The following is a 20,562-nucleotide window of genomic DNA, read 5'->3' as shown; positions in this document are numbered from 1 at the left end:
CTCATTCATAGATTTCACTCTAGTTGAGAAGCATGTAAAACTTCATGTTCAAATCCAAAATGCCTGAAAATAACGCAATTTATAAAAAAACTGAAATGATACATACATTTGAGTACGAGACACATTTATATGCAACATAAAAACAGCCATTACTTTCCAGGTTTAAAAACATTTAATTAAAAAATAAAAAACACATATACCTCATCGATGGCAACTAAAACATTAAACATTTATAAATGACAAATAGTCACAGACCTCATCTTTCTAAAAGCAAATTACATTGCTGAGGTATAAAAAAAAAAGAAAAAAAAAGGCCATTCTGTAAAAGAGTGCTCAGTGTCTGAGACGAGTGCGACGTGTGCGGGTGATGGGTGTCGTCACTTTAGGTGTTTCGCTCTCAGCCATGACAGCATCTGAAAAAAAAAAATCAAAATTAAGCATGTTAAAGCACTTTACTGCACAATTAACATGGAATAAATGAGAAGTAAAACTGATAATCATGTGAAAGTGACTGACCCTCTTCCTCTTCATCACTGGAGAAGGTGATGGCAGGTTTGGGACGAGCGCGAGATTTTCTTGGGGTTACAAGGTCACTGTCATCTGACTTCGGTTTACCACGTCCTGAGGCATACAGAGATACACAATGAGAATTTATATAACAGAATTCTTTGTGAGATCTGATCTGCTTGATCACTTCACCTCGTGTAGTTTTGCGCACGCTCTTGTGTGGCTGTGGTGTTTGTAGGTTTTGACTTTGTGTGTCTCCCATCTGCTGTTCTCTCTCCTCGTTCTCCACATTCTCCAGCCCTTTAGTGTGAACAGCCGTTAAGCGCTTCTCGTAGTCTTCAACCTGCGCCTAAACAAACACAGCTCCTTTCAACACACTGGTATAAACAGTTACCGAGCCTTGATCAGTGCTGTGTGTGCTAGTGATGGGAGAAACAAAGCTTATCGAAGCATTGAATCAATTGCTTGGAAAAATTATTTGATGTTATGAAGCACTTGAAACAGCACATGCTGGTGACACCTGCTGGTGAAAACGTTGTAAAAGCATCAAGAACTCAGACCAAACTTACAAAATTATTATTTTTTTTTAGAAATACCATTTTTAAAATAAATTTAGTACCTTAAACTGTGGTTTAGCTCTTCGACGGAGTTTGGCTGCAATGGACAGGAGGGGCTGATAGACTCCAGGCTCAGTGAGTTTATCACTGTAACAGTCCCAGCACTCTTGCAGCTTTTTGAAACCTCGCTCGCACACAGTCAACAAAGACAGAGACACGGCCAGATCTGCCCACTGACGCTCAGTCCTGCAAACAAAAAACAGGGCAAGATCACATAAGGCAGACGTGATCCTTCACACGGATCATCTGTCATAAAGGAGCCCAGTCTCACAAATGTTGCTTTAGCAATGTTTTCCAGTGCACCAAAAAAGCTCTCATTGCCCTTTTTTAAATTTGATTTGAGAATTACATACTTGGACTTGTTTTGAAGTAGAAAAATCTTCCAAAACAGGTTAAACCTTTTAGTTTTGGTGATGAACGGGAAAGATGTTTTTAGAGGACTGTTTCCATTGTGAGACTGTGTAGCCCAATGAAAAACAAATCATGTCTGATACCCACTTTGCGGTTCTGAATCGTTGGCAGAGCTTCTCCACTAGACTCTCTGTCTGTCTCTCTTTAGTGACATAGGAGAAGAGTTGTCTGAAAGAAAGAGTTAAATAGAAGTGATTTATGGCTTGTCATGCAAAATAAGTTAAACTGCAATAGCAGCATAAATCATATCTCACTTCATAATGGTGTTGAAGTCCTCCTCCTTCATTCCACGTTCAGGATCAGATAATCGGCTGATGATGTCTGGCAGCAAGTTGTAAATGGCGTTGTCCTGAGAAAAAAAAAAAAAAAGCAGGGAGTTATAATTGGTGCATCTCATCTTAGGAGGCATGAGAGAAAGAGACAGCAGAGCTGCAGTGGAAAGGCTACCTTTGCAGAGAGCTCATTGAAGAAGTTGAGAGCAAGGCTGGCGATGTGTGGCTCAGGGTCCAGCAGGAGCACTGCAACCTCACTGACCTGACCTTTGACCTTCATCACGTCCTTCAACACCAGCTGAGTCAATACCGTGATGGCAGTCAGCCGTACAGATGCGCTCTCATCACTCAACCTTAAGACAAATGAGTTACAATACTGATCGCCAGAATCCAGCACAGAGTACAAGACATTTCAAACCCTATGAAAGCTATAACTTTCGAATGATTGCATTGGAATAGATTGAGCAGGAAATATAATTAACTAGGACAGCTGATTATGCAAAATATCTCTAGACCAGTGGTTGTTTGACCTTTTGGTTTGTAGCTACCTGGCATAAAGATTGGGAGTCCAGGGCTCCAGGATGTTGGGAAAGCGGACTGTTAGGTCACCAAGAGCAACAATTGTGTTGGCTCTGACAACAGGAAGTGGGGATTTCTCCAGCACAGTGAACAGCAGCCGGATATTGTCTTTACAAACAGTGGGACTGAGGAAAAAAACAAAATATTAATATAGCATGTTTAAAGAAACAAATGATATGCAATACAACCTTCCATTCAAATGTTTGGTGATAAATCAATATTTACTAAAGGATCATATGACACTGGAGACTGGAGTAATGGCTGCTGAAAATTCAGCTTTGCATCACAGGAACAAATTACATTTTAAAATATATTCAAATAGAAAAGTTATTTCAGATTGTAAACAATCTTTCACTCTTAAATAAGTACAGCCTTGGTCAGCATAAAATACTTCTTTAAAAAAACATTTCTATAAACAGAAACACCTTACAGACTCCAAACTTTTGAACAGTAATGTAATAAAACAATAGCAGAACTACCTGATCATCATGTACTGAGACAGAGCCAGGCAGGCAGCAGTGGTGAGCTGAGGGTGGGAATATTTCCCTGGAGAGCTGCAAACTTTCACCAGCAAAGGCAAAAAGGCACTCAACATATTTCCTTCTGCAAAGATGTTAATAAACAAAATTATGATACACGTTTATGAAGACATTGTTCTCTTTATTCCAACAGTTTCTTTAGATGGGCTCACCAGATAATAACTCCGTATCACAGATCCTGCGGATAAACTCTGCCTCAGTGTCCTCAGCTGAGGCGCCCACTAGCCCGAGCTCCTCCTCCACACAACTGTCATTAGCCTCCTAGCGAATGACACATAAATAAGTCAGCGGTGTGCATTGGGCAGCACTTTAATGTGATTGTACAGAAAATAGGTAACAACCGATCAGTGGACTATCTTCATTAACCTTTTTGTTGGCAGGTGCCTTCTCCTTCTCCTCCTTCTCTTCCCTTTCTCCTCTCCTCCTCCGCAGCTCAGCGCTTACACTTCTCTCAAGGTGAGACACCTGCCAGAAGGCCACAGCTCCACACAGTGAAAGCACCTGGGCCAAGCTCACGCAATTCACTAGAACAAGAACAAGGTTACCGTTGCAATCATAAACATGTACACAATTTCAGGGTCTCATGCTCACCAAGGCTGCATTAACTTGATTAACAGTTAAGATATATAGTGAAACAATTACAATTGAAGTGCTTTCTATTTCAATATTTTAGTGTACTTTTCTTCTGTAAATTTTTATATAGTAGTTCATGTCAATTCCACAATATGCCAAATGTTACATCTCTTGTGCTGACATTACCTTGTTCATCAGAGCCCTGAGACCCGCTTTCCTGCAGTTGTGATTGGTTGGGCTCTCCGCCCTCTGTGATTTGTTCCAATAGGAGATGAGCAGACCGCTGGAGGAGGCGGGAACACAGCTGGTCAGGGGACTCTGCCAAAAAGTAGATGAGACGGACAGCCTGTTCCATGAAGGTCTGCCATTGGGGGTCGGACTGGACTACTCCTGTTCAAATGAAGGCATAGACGTTACCCAACAGCAGAAACGTATGAAAGAAACTAGATAAAGAAAGGAGAGGGAGAGAAAGACCACATTTACAAATGGCATCCTGGTTGATTTGATAAAAATGGACAATTTAAAAATAGGTATAAATTAATTCCATGAATCCTGAAGATGTAAAGTATTAAAGCACACGTGGCCAATTTGCATTTGAAGCATTAAAGGCATCAGATCCTAAACCACGAAGGACCATCTACTCATATTGAAAGAAAAAGAAAAAGAAAAAAAAATAAAAAATTCACAAATGGATGTGTCGGGGGAAAGTGTGGCAAAGCCTTTAAAATTTTTGGTAAAGCATTTTATAAGAAACTTGTGATCAGATTACCCAACACAAAAGGTAAGAGATATTTATAATAAAAAAAATAATTAAAAAAAGGCAAAAGGACCTAAAAGAACATACCATCAGCAATGGCTTGGGACAGACAGCTGAAGAGATGGTGGTCCATAGGAAGCCTGAAGGGAGCACCCTTGGATTGCTGAGACACACAAGAGCATACAAACTAGAATATTAGAATGATTTCTAAAGGATCATGTGACACTGATGAATGGAGTAATGGGTGCCAAAAATTTTGCTATGCATCACAAGGAATAAATTTAAGAATACATCTTAAACCATTTTAAATTCTAATATTATTTTACAATATTAGTGTTTTTACTGGATTTTGATTAAACACCACTTTGGTGAGCATACGAGACTTTTCAGAAAAAGAAAAAAAAAACCTAACTGATCCCAAACCTTAGATTGGTTGTATATACATGTGTAAATACTTACCCTCACATGGTCTGTTATGTTAGCGATGGTGATGAGTGTGTCCCGAGCCAGCAGGTAATCTTCTGCAACCTTTTCACCCAGAGCGACAGAGCAGAGTGTGTCCAAATTACTGAGAACCACCTCCCTCTCAGCACTAAACACATACAAAATGAAGTAACAGACTGAAATAATGCCCACATTGCCTTAAACAGCATGATAAAGACAAGAAAGCCCTCAGATTACAAAAGAACTAGCTCATAGCTCATTGGATACTACAGAGAACCGAGTTTCAACTTGTGTCCCCACACACACACACACACACACACACTGATCATACTTCCCAAATCTCTCCTGCATTTCTCTGAGGGAGAGCTTGATAGGAAGAACTTACTTAATGTAGGCAGGCCCTTACAGCAAAGCAGCAAATCTCCCCTGCCCAGCCAAGATTACCCGCCAATAGGAGCACAGAAGAGCTCAGACTCTTACCCAATGAGCTCGCATTCGCCTTGGTCTCATCATTGGGCAAAATTATGCTGTGACATTAAACCAGAATCATTCTAAGACATCTGGGAAGCTTTAAGAGTTGAGTGTCTTACCGTGCTGCCATGCCCAGCAATAGCACTGCAGCTCTCCTGTGAAGTGCTTTAGTCTCTCGTTTACCAGAGAACCTCTCCCACAAAACCTGCACCACTGAAGTCTGCAGGGCACTCTCACTGCTGAAAAACTCCTGGACCTGCACCAAGACAAAAACAATGTTAAAGAATAAATTATGGGAATGACCGCTTACATGCAGGGCAAAAGATACTCACAATCTCCTCTAGACACTGGATGGTCCCCAGTGAAGCATCGATCATCAGATCTGACAGATTATCCACTAGAGTCTGAGCCTTCACCCTGATGGACAGACACAAAAGGCCAGTTGAGCTACAGTATATAAAATTGTATTCCTTTAGCCCTAAGGAACAAATCAAAATGTTTGCAGACCTGGTGTTGTCACCGTGGGGGTTGAGGTATAGGCGTCTGTAGGCTTGAATGACAGCATCTTTGATTGTGGCATCAGTGGACCAGACAAGGGGCAGCATCTTTCTGACCCCACATACAGAGTTGGCCACACTAAACTCAAACGCTGTGACACAGAACTGCACTGCCTCCTGCACAACTGAGAGAGGGAGACCAATGAGAGAAAACTAAACATTGCCCACCTTGTATTTTGTACTTAAAGTCATGCAGTCTTTTATTCTATATTGAGGTTTATATTAGAGTAAAACAAATAATCAAAAATGGAGAAAATGCATTGCAGGGACTTGTTTTAACCACTGGATGTTAACTGGATTGAGGTAGAGTTGAATAAGACCTTGCAGTGGATTGTAAGAAAGGGGTTTAAATGGACGAAATGACTTGGAAAGTCTGGCGTGTCACGGTGGTCTTGAGATAAGTCTTTTCACCAGGTGATTGAGTTAAATCATTTTGATTAAACGGTAAATGGATGAAATGAACGCATTTAGAAAATGGGGAGAATTTAAATTTCATGCCAACTTTAATATAATTCAGCCAGTCATTTAATTCATAGTAATTACCTGTAGTGGTTTTCCAGTACAGCATGTTGTTAATGACAGCGATGGCTCTTTCCACTTGTAGAGCGAAGCTCTCGGTGTCTTTCAAATACTGAACCAACATCTCCTGCTTCTTTAGTTCACTCTCTCTACCTTCATTCCCTCCCCCCTCTTTCTGTGGGGTGGGTGGAGCATCGCTTGACACAGCCTCAGGTGTCTCCTGCTCTGGGCCTGAGAGAAGAGCGATACAAACAACTAGTGTTTTATTTGGAATAGAGAACCTGTCATCTAATCTAGGCAGGTGAGACCAAGAACTAGTCCCACAGTGTGCCTGAGCAAGACTCTTTAATGTGGAAGTTTAGAAGACTATTCAAAGAAACACATACCCTTGAAAAGTGTTGCAAGTGTTTTGATGAGGGTTTCTGTATTTAGGTCAGCCAGATCTGAGAAGAACGAGGACTCTGGGTATAGAGAGTGAGCCCGCATGCACAGAACAACTGCCTTCCTACAAACAAAAAAACAACACATTGCATGTCTGTGAACAGAAGTAAGGGTATGAGAATATTTGTGTTTTCATTCACACATACCTGTATTTGCTTTCCCGGAGAAGCTGTGCTATTTGTAAAGCAGCGTCTCTGTCACTTCTCTCCTCCTCTCCTCCTGTCTCCTCCTCTTCTGCTTCATTCTCCTCTTCCTCACTGCCAGGCTCCAGTTGTGCTTTCACAGTCATCTCCAACTCAGGCTTCATCGCATCCCAAAGATCAGCTGCTGTGATGACTGCAACTACAAACACAAAGCTAAAATCTTATAGCTGGAATCCATTTCTGCAGCGCCAGTGATTCCAGGCAGACTGGAGCTAGAGACTAAAAGGAGCAATTCAATTAGAAAGAAACATACCGGGAACTTGCTCTTTTTGGGCATCTCTCATCTCTTTTAGTTTGGCCATCTCTTTTTCCAGCGGCTTTTTCAGGTCCACACTGCTCAACTTAAAATGGAGAAAACAAAAGCAAGCACATTTAATATATGTAAACTGTTAAATACACTAGTGTTCAAAAGGTTAATGTTTTTGAATGGTAGTGCATCTACCAGATGTTATGAGCATGTTTGTACCTTGCAGCTGTAAGGGTTATGAGCGATGAAGGCAGCCAACAGCTGGATAGCACTCTTACACACATGGACAGACTTGTCACCTAGACGCCCAACGGTCAGCTCCATAACTTCTGTGTACCTGCACAGGGGCAAGGCCTGGAAAAAAGGCGGGGGATTATATCTTTGAGCACCCAAGAATAAAACCTTCATTTTCTGCTGAAGAGAAAAGGAGAAAAACAACCCACACACCTTGCTGTTGACAATACGTGCATAGACCTGTAGCACACGTGCTCGGACATGCGAGTGGGCATCATGGATGTGCTCCTGCAGTGTGTCCAGGAAACGATCTCGGCTTGCACGAGCAGAATCATCCAGCTTATCACCAGACAGAACCCGGGCAAGAACCTCACCGAGAACCTCACACACTGCTACCCGCAGACTCGGACTCTGTCCAAAGACAAACAGCATGTTAACAGAGCACACACATTCACATACAAAGACAAGTTAAGCTATAAAACTCAAAGCTTTGTTTTAAATGATTGCCCTCAGATTACCAAAGAGAGAGCTCAGTGCCCAAAGAATTACTGCAGATAACTGAGACTCAACCTGTGACCCTTCTCACACACAAAAAAAATGTAAGCTCCATCTTTTTTCTTCCCCATGTCTTCAAAGGATAGAAATTTCAAAGAAAAGGGCTTATTGAATGTAGGCAGGCCCTTACAGCAAGGCAGCAAATCTTCACTGCCCAGCCAAGATTACCAGCCAATAGGAACGCAGGAGGGCTCAGACTCTAATTCAGTGGGCTCATATTCGCCTTGGTCTCATCACAGGGGAAGATTCCAACGACAGAAGTGATGCCATAGAGAACACATATTACTGTACCTCTCCCTCCAGGTGTGTCAGCAGAACACTGATGTTGGGGATCATGGCTTCAGGTACTAAAGTACTGAGTTCTGACAAAAAGCTGGAGAAAGCCTTCACACCTGAACCTTCTCTGGCTAGTTCCTCACTTGACTTCTGACCAATCTCTCTGAAACGCACACACATGGAGTTTTGATTTAGATGAAAATGATCATGGGTGAGCAGTGTAATCAAAATGTTATATTACTGCAATAAAATGTTACATTAAAATCTTAATAGTAAACAACCCCAAAATGTAATTTATAGAACTTACAGCAGTAAATACATGGAAAAACTGATTTCTTTGGATTTTCATAGAAGCAAACCAAAAGACATAATAGCTAATAATACCCTTAAGCAATAATAGACTTCAAATTATACACTTATAAGTAAAATAATACCATTTGATGAGTGGTGATACACCAGAAATACCCATTCACTAATATAGACTTATCTTTTTTTTCTCTTTATTTGTAAGCACAGATATATCAGATATTACATAATATATGCAATTATACCAAAAAAGGATCACAAGTTCAAGTGTCACCTCATGATCTCTCCGACGATGGCCTTGACCCCATACTCTGAGCTCCAGGAAGCCACAGCTTGAGCACATACCGATGCCAGCTGCTCAAAGTGCTGTAAGAGCTGAATCACCTTCACACATGCTCCTGTACAGGAAACAGAAAATATTCAGGACAACTCAGTTCAACATTTACACCACTGCAAACCTACTCACGGGTGTGTGATGTGTACATAAAATCCTACCCAACATGTGATTATATTTCTTCACCATGATTCCTAGCACATGAATGATGGCATCTCTGGTGGACTTGCTTTTCATGTGGCTTATGGTGGGGTTTTCCAGGAGTTTATAGCAACAGCATGTCACACAACTACATAAAATAACGACAAATGTTGGAAAATTAGAAACGGCATTTGTGATCATGATGTTAAATTAGAGTTTAAAAGATTAAACACAGACACGTTGACATGTTAAGAGGAAAAACAGTGTCTTACCTAACAAACTCCTCCTCCACTAGAGACAGACTCCACAGTGTGCGAATGTCCAGCTGCAGCAGTTGAGTCAAACACTGAAGAACGGTCTCTCTCTCACTGTCCCAATGCAGGAGACCTTTTCCGGCAACTTTATCCTTCTTACGACCCTGAGACAGAGATAAACACAAAGAGATGTTTAAGATACTGTATACACAAAACCAACAAGCATAGAAGCAATAATTGTTGCCCTCAGATTACCAAAGAAAATATTCACAGCTGGTGGGCCTGTTAGGAGATGTGACTCTTTGCTGACTGACACATTTACACACACTCGGGACATACACACACAAACACACACTGTAAGCTGCCAAATCATCCACAAATATCCATTTCTAAAGGAGAATTGTATTATGTTTGACAGCCATCATCAATATGGATGGGCCCTTACAGCAGCGCAGCCAATCTCCACTGCTCTGCCAAGATTACCCACCAGTCAGAAAGCAAGAAAACACAAAATCCCAGCCAATCAGCTCGTATTTGCCTTGTCTCATCATGGGGCATAGTATAAGCAACTTCTGAATATTATCAAATTTTTATTATTCATAAGTACCTTGCTGGGTGCTGTGACGATAGTCTCCCTGTATGAGTCACTCTCAAGTGTTTCTGTGAGTTTGCAAAGAAGAAAAATGCTCATCTTCACAGCGTTGAGCTGCTGTTTGCGGTCCACGGCTGACAGAGAGCCTGACAGGAGAAGGGTCGGCAGGGAAACAGACAGACCCCTGACCACTGAGAACAGAGAGCATTTTGAAACATTGTGGGAAATGTAGTTTTGATTCATTGGGCATAATGAGAAGCAATATGAGACTAGGTGTTATGCAAGTATGACTGAGATACTAACCTTGTATCAGCAACTCCAGTGTGTCTTCTTTTATTGCCACATCGACTGTGCGACAATGTCTAAATGCAATTAGAAATTATGCTTAGACAAAGGCAAGGTTACACATGGAGTTGATGTTATTTCTTGTTATTCATTTCGCCCCATTTTGTTATTCCCATTTCGGTTTCTTGTAAGGAACTGTATAACGCTCTTGGGTTTGAAACACTCTTGACAGATAAAACATTATAACAAGCTGTACGAACTGTTATTACGGACAACTTGTTTTCATTTGATGATTAGCCTATTCATCTCTTTGTGTTATTTGATGATTATTCATCCCTTTGTGTTAATAATTTGGTCTTTAAGAAAATATGTGTGTGTGTAAAATATATATATTTGTGTGTGTGTATTTATTTTTTCCAGTTTAACAGCTGCTAAAAAGTAATTAATGTTTTGTTATTTTTGCCTGTATTTATATAGGCCTAACTAATTATAATACTAATAAAGTTAATTTTCATTAACTTGAGCTTTAGCGCATCTTATGCACAAGTTATAATGTTGCATTAAAAAAAATTGAGTAAAAACCTTTATCAAAAATGTGATCATTATGGGAATGTGTCCACACTCACCGCAGAACACTGTATGCGGTGTCAAAATGTTCCAGGATGCACAGGGGCCCTTGACTTCTCAGTACTGCTTTAAAACCTTCAAAACAGGCAGAAAAGGGGAATTACACCAGTACAGATAAAAGAGAAAATACTGAAATGCATCGAGTTAAAACTATCTCAGTACTTACTGTTGATATGAGAGGGAAGCTGTTTAACAGACAGCACATCTTGAACCACATACTGGTTAACAGCACCAGACTTCACGAGATCGTCCAAACAAACCGGTACGATAAAGTCCCACGACATCTCTGCACGGCTAAACAACAAGTAGAGAACACAAACATGCTAATCTGTAATGAAAGTTACTGCAACGCATCCACCGAGCTCTATAGAGGTCTAGTCTAACACTTAAATGTATCATCTCGGTTAACAATCACAAAATAAGGAAAAACAGCTTCTGTTTGTATTAAACTTAGGCAAAACATGTTTGTTTTGTTGGACAGGGCAAGCTAACATGCTACGCTAACCACAGTGTAAACAAACAAAAACTTAATTTCTCTAAGTAGACGACGCTTTCTACGGTTTAAATAAGAAATACAACATATCCAAATACTCACCGTGCAAAAAAGACGAATTTATCCCGACAAAAACCTGACCAGAAGAACTAACCCGTAGAAAGCGGACTGAACGGTTTGAACCGCGGCTTTGAATTTAGCACAGCGCCCGCCAAAGGAAGTACGTAATCGCCCCGCCCACTCACACACGCCCCGCCCAATTGATCAGCAGAGGGCGCCAGGGTTTGGATTGAAACTTTTTAAAATTAAAATGTAGTCAAAAGGACGTGAAAATGCTACATTAAAAAAACATACCAGAGAAGGTAATGTGGTAAAAAGACAACGTAGGCCATGCAATTTTATGTACAATGTTGTAAAAAAGAAACAAACAAAATAATAAAACGTGTTGTAAAAAATTATGAATTACAAAAGAATTTACTGACTTATACATAGCATATGCTTTTGTCTATGGCAATTTTTGTTATTGAAAAGTACTGAAATTACCATTCTCCGCCCTAACCATCTCATTTAAATATTTTATTTTTATGTGTGTTGTTGTTTTAAGTAATATGCTGTTTACTTCATAAAAGAGCTTTGTTTACTGTATTCAAGTGTCATGTTTCCTACTCTGGTTGTTTTACTTTTAATTTACTATTCACTTGATTTAACATTTACTTTATTTGAGTCTCGCGCTGTCTTTTTAAAATGTTTTTTGAATGTTGCATCAAGCGTTTTGGCTGCTTTGTGTTTTAATTAGTGCTGTCAATCGATTAAAAAAATTAACTAATTAATCACACATTTTTCTAAAATTAATCGTGATTAATCACGCTTAACCCCACCTAACATTAAAGTTTTTAAATAAACAATCTTCAAATGTACAATGTACAAACAACATAAAGACAGTATATTTTTTAATATTTCTTTAATGGTATCTTTTTCATGATTGAAGGCCAGCATCACTGATATATCAATACTACTGATGTCTCTATAAAAAAACAAATTTTGCCCCCTGAATATTTAACCATTGACTGTAGCCATTCAGCATTACAGTATAATTGAGAGCTATCAATTTTAACATTTATTAGACTTAACGTCTAATTTAAGTGAACTTAAAACAATCCTCACATGAACCCATTATAATAAATGACATATTTAGCTACCTGTGCCCTTCAGCAGAAATATACAGAAAATGAATACTTACCAAACACTAAATTCTAAATTAAATATAGATTAACCCCTTAAAACTATAAAAGTTATTGATTTCCTCTTTTTTTGCTTTTGTTCTTGGATCAATAGACATCACAGCAGCTGGTTATTAACTTATTTGCCTGCTATTGCTTTAAAAGCTGCTGCTGCTGAAGGTGATGGGGATCTGACATGCATCTTATTTTCTCACAAATCTCTTTACATTTTCTGACTCACTTCAGGTCTGAAAGTCTCTACTAATGAGCGGATGAGTTGAATTGGGTATTTTAGATGAGGGAGACAGTGCTGGGGTGCCTCAGGACAGTTTTTAAAACCATTTCAGAGACATGTACTTAAATGTGACGCATATATAACATAGGCTATTGCATGCATGCACACAGTTTAAGGCAGCTTTAATCGCCTTTTTGGTAACTTCATGCCTTAACTGACGGCATAACTACGACATTGCATGCACGTAGTTTCTTTTGCTGTATGATATGAAATGATATAGGCTACAGCGCGCACCGGCACCTATGTGCGTGTATTTGAAGAGTGCGCGCTACGAGCACAGTATCTTTTACGCGCTTGTTTGACTCGCGTCTGGCGTGGAGGCGACGTATAGTGCACATGTCTGAAACTTCTCCCGTTTGATGTGGTCATAAAGACATTCTGCATCTAAATAAACGCAAACCTTTGCAAGAAAAAAAAAGAGACAGAGGCAGCAGTTGCGAATGGGGTGGCCAACCCTAGCCCCGCCCCTGCGTTAATTGCGTTAAATATTTTTAACGCGTTAATCTGAACATAATTAATAGCATGCGTTAACGCGCTAATTTTGACACCACTAGTTTTAATGAGTACAGGACAATCAGGATAACAATGGCTGAAAACCAAACAGTTACAAACTGCGAATGGTGCAGATGAATTATTCAGTAAAGAAGATAGTCTTAATAGACAGGAAACCAAAGGATGATGTAGTTTAATTAAAACGATGCTATTGATTGTGGTTGGAAGCCAACCTACAGTGAAACTGGGCAAGTAACCAGATCATAGTCAGTATTGGGGAAAGTTACTTTTAAAAGTAATGCATTACGATATTTCGTTACTCCCTAAAAAGTAACTAGTTACGTTACTTTTGCGTTACTTTTTAAATGTCAGCAAGGCTTGATTGTTTTTAATACAAGAAGTTCTGTTTCTAGCAAATGTAAAAGCCCTTTCACACCAAAAAGTGTAATTGAATAAACCTCAAGGCTGAAGGAAAAGTAAATTCACGTCTGCACAGAAGAACGCAGGAGAAGAAGGTTCAACACTCTTCAGCAATAAAAAAAAACAATGAAGCACAATTGTTAGTTTATCTAAAGTAATTTTTGCTTATTAGTATGATTGAACCGGATCATCAAAGGTCAGCAGCAAAGACATTGGTTAATAAAATGGGATTAGATTTGTGTTGTTTAATATATTTAATTATTGCAGGTTTACATCATATTCAGAGTTTTAATTCATTTTGATGAATACTAAATCTGTTTTTTTTGCGAGTGGGATGAATTAATGCACATTCACGTTTAGTCTAGAACTACAGTACAGTAACAGCATGTTCACACAGAGCACTATCAGTCAATAAATGGGGAAAAAGTAATGTTATGACAGTAATGCATATTTTAATTACAAGCTAACACGCAGGACTTTCATTCATGTTTTAAAGTAGGATGGAATATTTGCCGGACCCTAATGCCAGATATAAGGATGTGTATTTCTGGACGGAGGAGAGCTTCGAGTGGTTCGGAGACTTCACTAAATTTGATCATCTGATTTGATCAAACAGCACGTGGGAACGGAAGAAAACATTTTGATGCTAGGCGAGCTAGACACTTACAACACAAAACCTGGTTTACAATTTTAAATGTGCAATATGAGTAATCGTATATAGTCGTATTTTATATATTACGTATGGTCAGCAGGGGGCACTACTGCACTGTTTTTGTGAAACTTTGATCTGCCTTAAAGGAATAGTTCACCCATAAATGCTTAAAATTTACTCATCCACAGACCATCTAAGATGTATATTCGTTTTTAGCATTACAATGAATAGCAGTGAATGGTTTCATCAGAAAGAGTTCAAACAGCTGATAAAAACATCACAGAAGTCACGGGACTCCATTGTGACCCGGGTTCAAATCCCGGACGAGCCCCCACTTGTTACTTTCCCGTTCCCTAGTCTAGGGTTGGGAGTCAGATTAGTAATATGCATTGCTAAGAACTTCATTTGGACAACTTAAAAGGCGATTTTCTCAATATTTCGATTTTTTTTGCACCCTCAGATTCCAGATTTTAAAATAGTTGTATCTAGGCCAAATATTGTCATATCATAACAAACCATATATCAATGGAAAGCTTCTTTATTCAGCTTTAAAATGATGTATGAATCTCAATGTCGAAAAATTTCGAAAAAAATTTTTCGAAAAAAAAAAGTTTGTTCCTTACAAAAAACCTAAATAAAGTTTATAAAATTCAAGTGGTTGTGTTACGTTTCTGGGACAGAGGACTGGAGTGATTCCTCCACATTTTATTTTATTTTCCTTATCCACTTTAGTTAACTTATTTTTTGAGTAACAGGTTTTGCTATATTTACAGTTGGAAATTTACAAAATATCTTCATGGAACATGAACTTTTCTTAATATCCCAATGATTTTTGGCATAAAAGAAAAATCAATAATTTTGACCCATACAGTGTATTTTTGGCTATTGCTACAAATATACCCCAGTGACTTAAGATTGGTTTTGTGGTCCAGGGTCACATATTTGTTTAGAACTGTTTTGGACTGTTTTCCCTAGCAAATAGTGCATGATCTGTGCATATTTCTCTCCTGATTCAGACAAGAGTTTTTCCACTGGAGAAAGCAATATTATTGCTAGAGGTGTTTTAGCCAGAGGTTTTGTAAAAGCATGTAAACCCAGATTTCTCCAGAGGAACCTACAAAATATGAAGAACAATTCTCACGGAGAAGCTCATGCATAAATGATCTTCTTTCATGTGGTTGGCCTAGTCGAAGAACCTTGGTTTCTTGGTGCATTTTCAACATTTGTAGTTCCAGCTTTGATATTTTAAAGAGTGGACAAACATTGAGCTGAATTATTTGTGTTGAGCATTAATTCTGCAGGTCTGTAACATACAATCTTTTGGTTTACGGTAGCTGCAGTGATATAGTCAGACTCAAGGGGACAGTATTGGTCAGTTCACTCACAATAGGGATAATGTATTCAGCTGTTGTTGTATCAGAGATGAGTGTGGACCTCTGAGATCTAGATCTGTTCTTCAATGCAATGACACAAGCTCCTGTCACCCAAGGACAGGTTCAGCTATATCTCAATCCAGTCACCAATCAAACAGCCACCATTCACACACTTAAAGCTGAATAATAAAGGCACATTGGTTTAGGGTCTGGTGTGCGTCAATGTTGAGCATTACTTCATGCAGCTGGGATCAGTGAGGAGTATTCCGAGCCTAGTGTTTAAAGACAAGTGATTAACCTTAGAATTGTAATGTTATGATTTAGTCCATTACTATACTGGATAGTTGGATTTGTTGAATTTCGCAAAATACATAAAAACAGATTTTATCTCATCATCTCAGTAACGAAACACCCTTCTTTTCTCCTCTGTTTCTCTCTTTCGTTCTCTCTCCCCACACAGACACCCTTTCTGTACCCACGTCATGTTTCCTCCGCAGTCCACCTTCACAAACACAACAGCTACGCTTTCTGTGACCTTTCTCAACTGGGGAACAGGGTGAGGAGTTCCTACACACACCCTTCTTTCATGTGCTTCACTTGTGACAAGTAATAAATGTCTTTTCTTTATGTAATACTCCAGTCATGACCCTTTTACCTCTGATTTGCTGCTGAATTGAATATTGTAGATCTTTGTTCATCATATGGTTATGAAATGTTTGTTCTCCATTCAGCTTTTGTTTTTCTTCCACTAAATTGCTGTTGAATTGTTTGGCATTGGGTAATATTTTACACGGATTCTTTGGTTATGAAATGTCTCTCTCCATCAAGCCAGTCTTCGTCTTTATTTTTCCACGCTCAAGCATACTGCCACAAAAACATAAGTGTCCTCCCTTACCCATAATGCAGTGGCTCAGGGCAGATTCCTGGGGCTGTTAAGGCTGCATGTGTCTCAAGTTTCTGTGGTTGTGTAACGGTTTGTTGCATGAGAAGTGGAATCCCTGCAGTTAACGTTAGTAGATTCTAAGGAGAGCCAGTTTGGATCCCATCGTGCCTGTTTGTGAAATGTAGAATATGGACTATTAATTGAAACAAAGCTGCAAAAACGGCTCATTTGGAAAATGGTCATGGTTATCATGGCACAACCACCGCTATATTTGCATATCGATGTCTGTTCAGCAATTTGGCTCGCCCTGATGAACGATGCGTAAATGGTGGAGATAAATTATGGCTGTTTTTGGTTAAATAAGCCTAATTAAACTGTATGCAAGGACACTTCTGTATTTTAATGAGATTGGAATGGAATTCTGATTGCCATTGTAGTTCAGTAATGTGACACGCTAGTTAAAAGGTTTGGGGTCAGTAAGTGTTTCAAATGTTTTTGAAAATTCTTATGCTCATCGGATCTGCATCAGTTTGATTAAAAAAAACAGTAATATTGTAAAATATGATTGCAATTTTAAATAGCGTTTTGAGAATGTAATTTATTGTAATTTATTAGAACATCATTACTCCAGTCTTTAGTGTCACATGATTCTTTAGAAATCATTCTAATATACCGATTTGGAGCTCAATAACCATTTCTTGTTATTGTAATGTTGAAAACTGTTTTGCTGCTTAATATTTTTGTGGAAACAATCATGCACTCTTTCCTGCATTCCATTTTACAGGATTCAGTGATGAATCTGAAGTTCAAAAGAAAAACATTTATTTGTAATGGAAATCTTTTGTAACCTTAATAAATGTGATAAACTATAAAATAAAGTATAAAAATATTACTGACCCCAATTTTTTGAACAGTAGTGTATTTTCAATACATGACATTTACGCTGCCATCGTGCGTAAATGATGCAATTTGGAGCCACTTTTATCAGGACGTGTGAGGCACACCCGTTCTGCATAGGCCACTCCCACAATAGTAGATTGACGAGACCGTCTTACCTTAGACCCGCCCTGAGTGAGCGGCGAGCTGTCCGCCATTGTGTCGACTCCGGTGCAGGGGAAGACAAGATGTCTCCGATTAAGCGATTGAGGTGTTTTGTTGCTGGATGTAATAATGAACATGGCAGTCCTCATGAACTCCTGACATCTGAGCCGCTGAAGATGCAGAGGATTAATGTTACTTTGGTTTTGAAGGGAATGCGCCGATCCCGATCTGCCTAAACGCGTGCATCTATGTTCGAGCGAATCATTCGTGATCCAGCTTAATCTACAGAAAAAGTGAGTATAAGGGTTTTTTATGAACCTTTGCAAATCACCTTTCCTAATAGCTATGTGCTAGTTTGCAAGTTTCCCGGCTAAAGTAAACAGTACTGCTCGTCACCGCTTGGAAGAGAGGGGTGGGGTGAGCAGGGCTCATTAGCATTTAAAGCAACTTGTACTGGAATGTCTTGCTAAAAACAGCTGATTTTAACATGGTAAAAAAGGTGTTTTTTACACTACCATTGAGAAATTTTAACTAAAGTAGTCATTTTCATTAAGACCCTAAATAATCATATCAACTTGTGGAAAATGGGCATCCGATGACCCCTTTAAAGGGGTCCTATTATGCTTTTTCACTTTTTGAATTTTAGTCAGTGTGTAGTGTGTATGTTTGGGCATAAAATTATCTACAAAGTTACAAATCTCAAAGTCCACTCCAAAGGGAGATATTTCGTTTTTAAAAAATCCCTTTTCAAGAACTACAACGAACGGCTCGTTTGGACTACAAAGTTGTTTTCTTGTATTTATGACATCACAAATTGTAAATCCCGCCTACTGAAATTTGAATGGTTGGGGGGTGGGGAGAGCACTTGGTTGAGCACTGTACGTTTCAAAATCGAAACCCGGTGCGGGTGTTTTTATATCACTGTATTTCTGATGGAAACCAACTGTTTTCAGAAAATGTTGGATGTCATTTTCATTTAATCTTGCATGTAATGTCTGATAAAGCAGCGTTTGTGAGAGGAGCACTGTTTTGTGTACAGCGTTACCGGGGAAACCTCAAGCTCTCCTGCTCCAACAGCGCCTCCTGCTGGCAGAGAATGAATTTGCATATGCCACCACAAATAGTATAAGTTTGTGGGACTATGGTATAAATAAGTTCAACTATATAACAGTTTCAGTCCAATTCATGTTATAATGTTAGGATTAAAGAACAATAAACATAATACATATTACCGTTGCACTTATCTGTAATTTTTAGATTTAGCCAAAACAACAACAACAATATTACCACTTTAATATGTCTTGTAATTTCGTGCACGCATGGAAAAAACAACTGATATGAACAACAACAAAAAAACTGATATGGCAATATTGACGAATGTGCTGTTCTGGTAAGGGGCGGGGCAATACTGAAACACCGTCTAAGCTGTTCGCCAATCACAACACACTGGGACAGCTAACCAATCACAACACATTTCATTTTTCGGAAGGCGGGCCTTCATCAAACCCGGAACTATCGATCCGTTTGTGTCAGGCTGGGGAGAAAGGTATTGTAATAATGTAAATTATGTGAAAAATAATGCTATTTTCGAACCACCAAGCATGAGAGCATGTTCTAGTACACCCCCAAAACAAAATCAAGACTTTGTAAAAGAGCATAATAGGACCCCTTTAAGGGCTTATCAAATAATTGCTGTGAGAATTAGTCTTCACAGATAAAGTTTGCAAGACAAATTTATCATAGTTATCGTAGTTACCTAATAATTTCTACCTATAGCATGCAGAAAATATTGACTCATCTCACAGTTTAAACCATATGCATTATTTTCCCAATGCAGAACAAAAAAATAGTAAAAAAACAAAAGTAAATCGGGTCGAACGCTGTTTTAGACAAAAACAGTTCTTATTAAAAAAATCATCTTTTCTGTTCTGCAGTAGAATGAAAGTCATACAAGTTTGAAACGACACAAGGGTGAGTAGATGACAGAAGATACATTTTTGGATGAAATATCACTTCAAAACTGCCCTTGAAGTTGATGTCGATCTGTTTTTAGGAATGAGTCGAAGCCATTTTCCATGGAATTTGATACTATGTTGTTGATCAACACAAAGCATTCCTTTAATGTTGTGTATCCATGTGTATAAGTGTCTGTATTTCTAGCATGTCTTCTCAAGTGTTTTTTTCCACTCAGTCAGTGGGCAAGCTCACATTCATTAGAGTCATTGCTGACAGAATGGAAAGAGCAAAGATAGAGGAGAGAGGCGAGAGGGTGGTCATTGAAGTCATACCAGCGTACCAGCAACAGGGTCTTCCCATTCACACTCTCTCTCGGTTCAAGTGCTCTTGTTGTGTGTCAGAACAATCACATTTCATCTTCAGTGAAGTCTTGAAGGCAATTGAGTTTTGAATGAACCATCTTGAATGGAGAACTCATGAGTCACTATCGGTCAGATTGAGTGTGAGTCAGCTCTCGCTTCACACGGCGAGCATAGTCTCTCGTTTTCTCTCACTCTCGGCATTCATTACCCCCAGAGACACGTAACACGTTCTGAACCCGGACTGTGCTGTGATTAGAGCGAGCCCTGCAGTCCAGATCTGCTGCAGCTGTGTTAAAGTGAATGACTGAATGAATCAGTGAAGGGATGAATGAAAGAACGGAGTAGATGAATGAACGGTGGGGGAAGGGAAGGCTGCGGTGTTATGCGGTATCTCCTTGGCACCGCCCAGCCTGTTTTGTTCTTCCTTCCTCTCCCCCTACCTTCTGATTGGCTGAGAGGAGTCAATACTGCTGGAAGGTACTGCAGTCATGTGGGGGTTACCCCCTGCCCATCACAACCTCTGCAGTTCATGAATGAAAGTTGGAAAAATTGAATGAATAATTGGGTTGCATGCGAGTGAGTTGTGTGTGCTCAGCCAGTGTTGTGCTCAAGTGGGAAAATCTCTTGCTTTGGT

The 20,562-nt window shown here is 39.3% G+C and overlaps 1 protein-coding gene and 1 pseudogene across 2 annotated transcripts in view; one reads left to right on the top strand and one right to left on the bottom strand.

Annotated features, from left to right (window-relative positions):
- Window positions 1-50: 50 nt before the first annotated feature.
- Window positions 51-11,453, bottom strand: LOC306846698 (condensin complex subunit 1-like). Its single transcript, XM_079380264.1, has 32 exons — window positions 11,337-11,453; window positions 10,908-11,035; window positions 10,741-10,816; window positions 10,133-10,191; window positions 9,845-10,020; window positions 9,256-9,401; window positions 9,004-9,131; window positions 8,783-8,906; window positions 8,218-8,365; window positions 7,585-7,782; window positions 7,357-7,491; window positions 7,144-7,231; window positions 6,834-7,029; window positions 6,633-6,751; window positions 6,271-6,477; window positions 5,678-5,852; window positions 5,503-5,587; window positions 5,290-5,426; window positions 4,715-4,847; window positions 4,343-4,418; window positions 3,685-3,888; window positions 3,292-3,449; window positions 3,078-3,186; window positions 2,866-2,989; window positions 2,356-2,511; window positions 1,983-2,160; window positions 1,790-1,884; window positions 1,623-1,703; window positions 1,127-1,310; window positions 700-856; window positions 517-621; window positions 51-413 (listed from the first exon to the last, which is right to left on the bottom strand). Exons 2-32 carry the CDS (start codon window positions 11,023-11,025, stop codon window positions 334-336), a joined length of 4,155 nt encoding a protein of 1,384 aa, XP_079236390.1. The 5' UTR covers window positions 11,026-11,035; window positions 11,337-11,453; the 3' UTR covers window positions 51-333.
- Window positions 11,454-14,161: 2,708 nt separating this feature from the next.
- LOC306845704 (EEF1A lysine methyltransferase 4-like) overlaps window positions 14,162-20,562 on the top strand; it is a 66,726-nt pseudogene continuing 60,325 nt past the window's right edge. Inside the window, exon 1 of the transcript in view lies at window positions 14,162-14,311. The product of the transcript in view is annotated as an EEF1A lysine methyltransferase 4-like (transcript). The remainder of the gene's footprint in view (window positions 14,312-20,562) is intronic.

This window comes from Barbus barbus, assembly GCF_936440315.1.
Source record: "Barbus barbus genome assembly, chromosome: 26".
NCBI classification, from domain to species: domain Eukaryota; kingdom Metazoa; phylum Chordata; class Actinopteri; order Cypriniformes; family Cyprinidae; genus Barbus; species Barbus barbus.
This window is presented reverse-complemented; position numbering and strand designations above follow the sequence as displayed.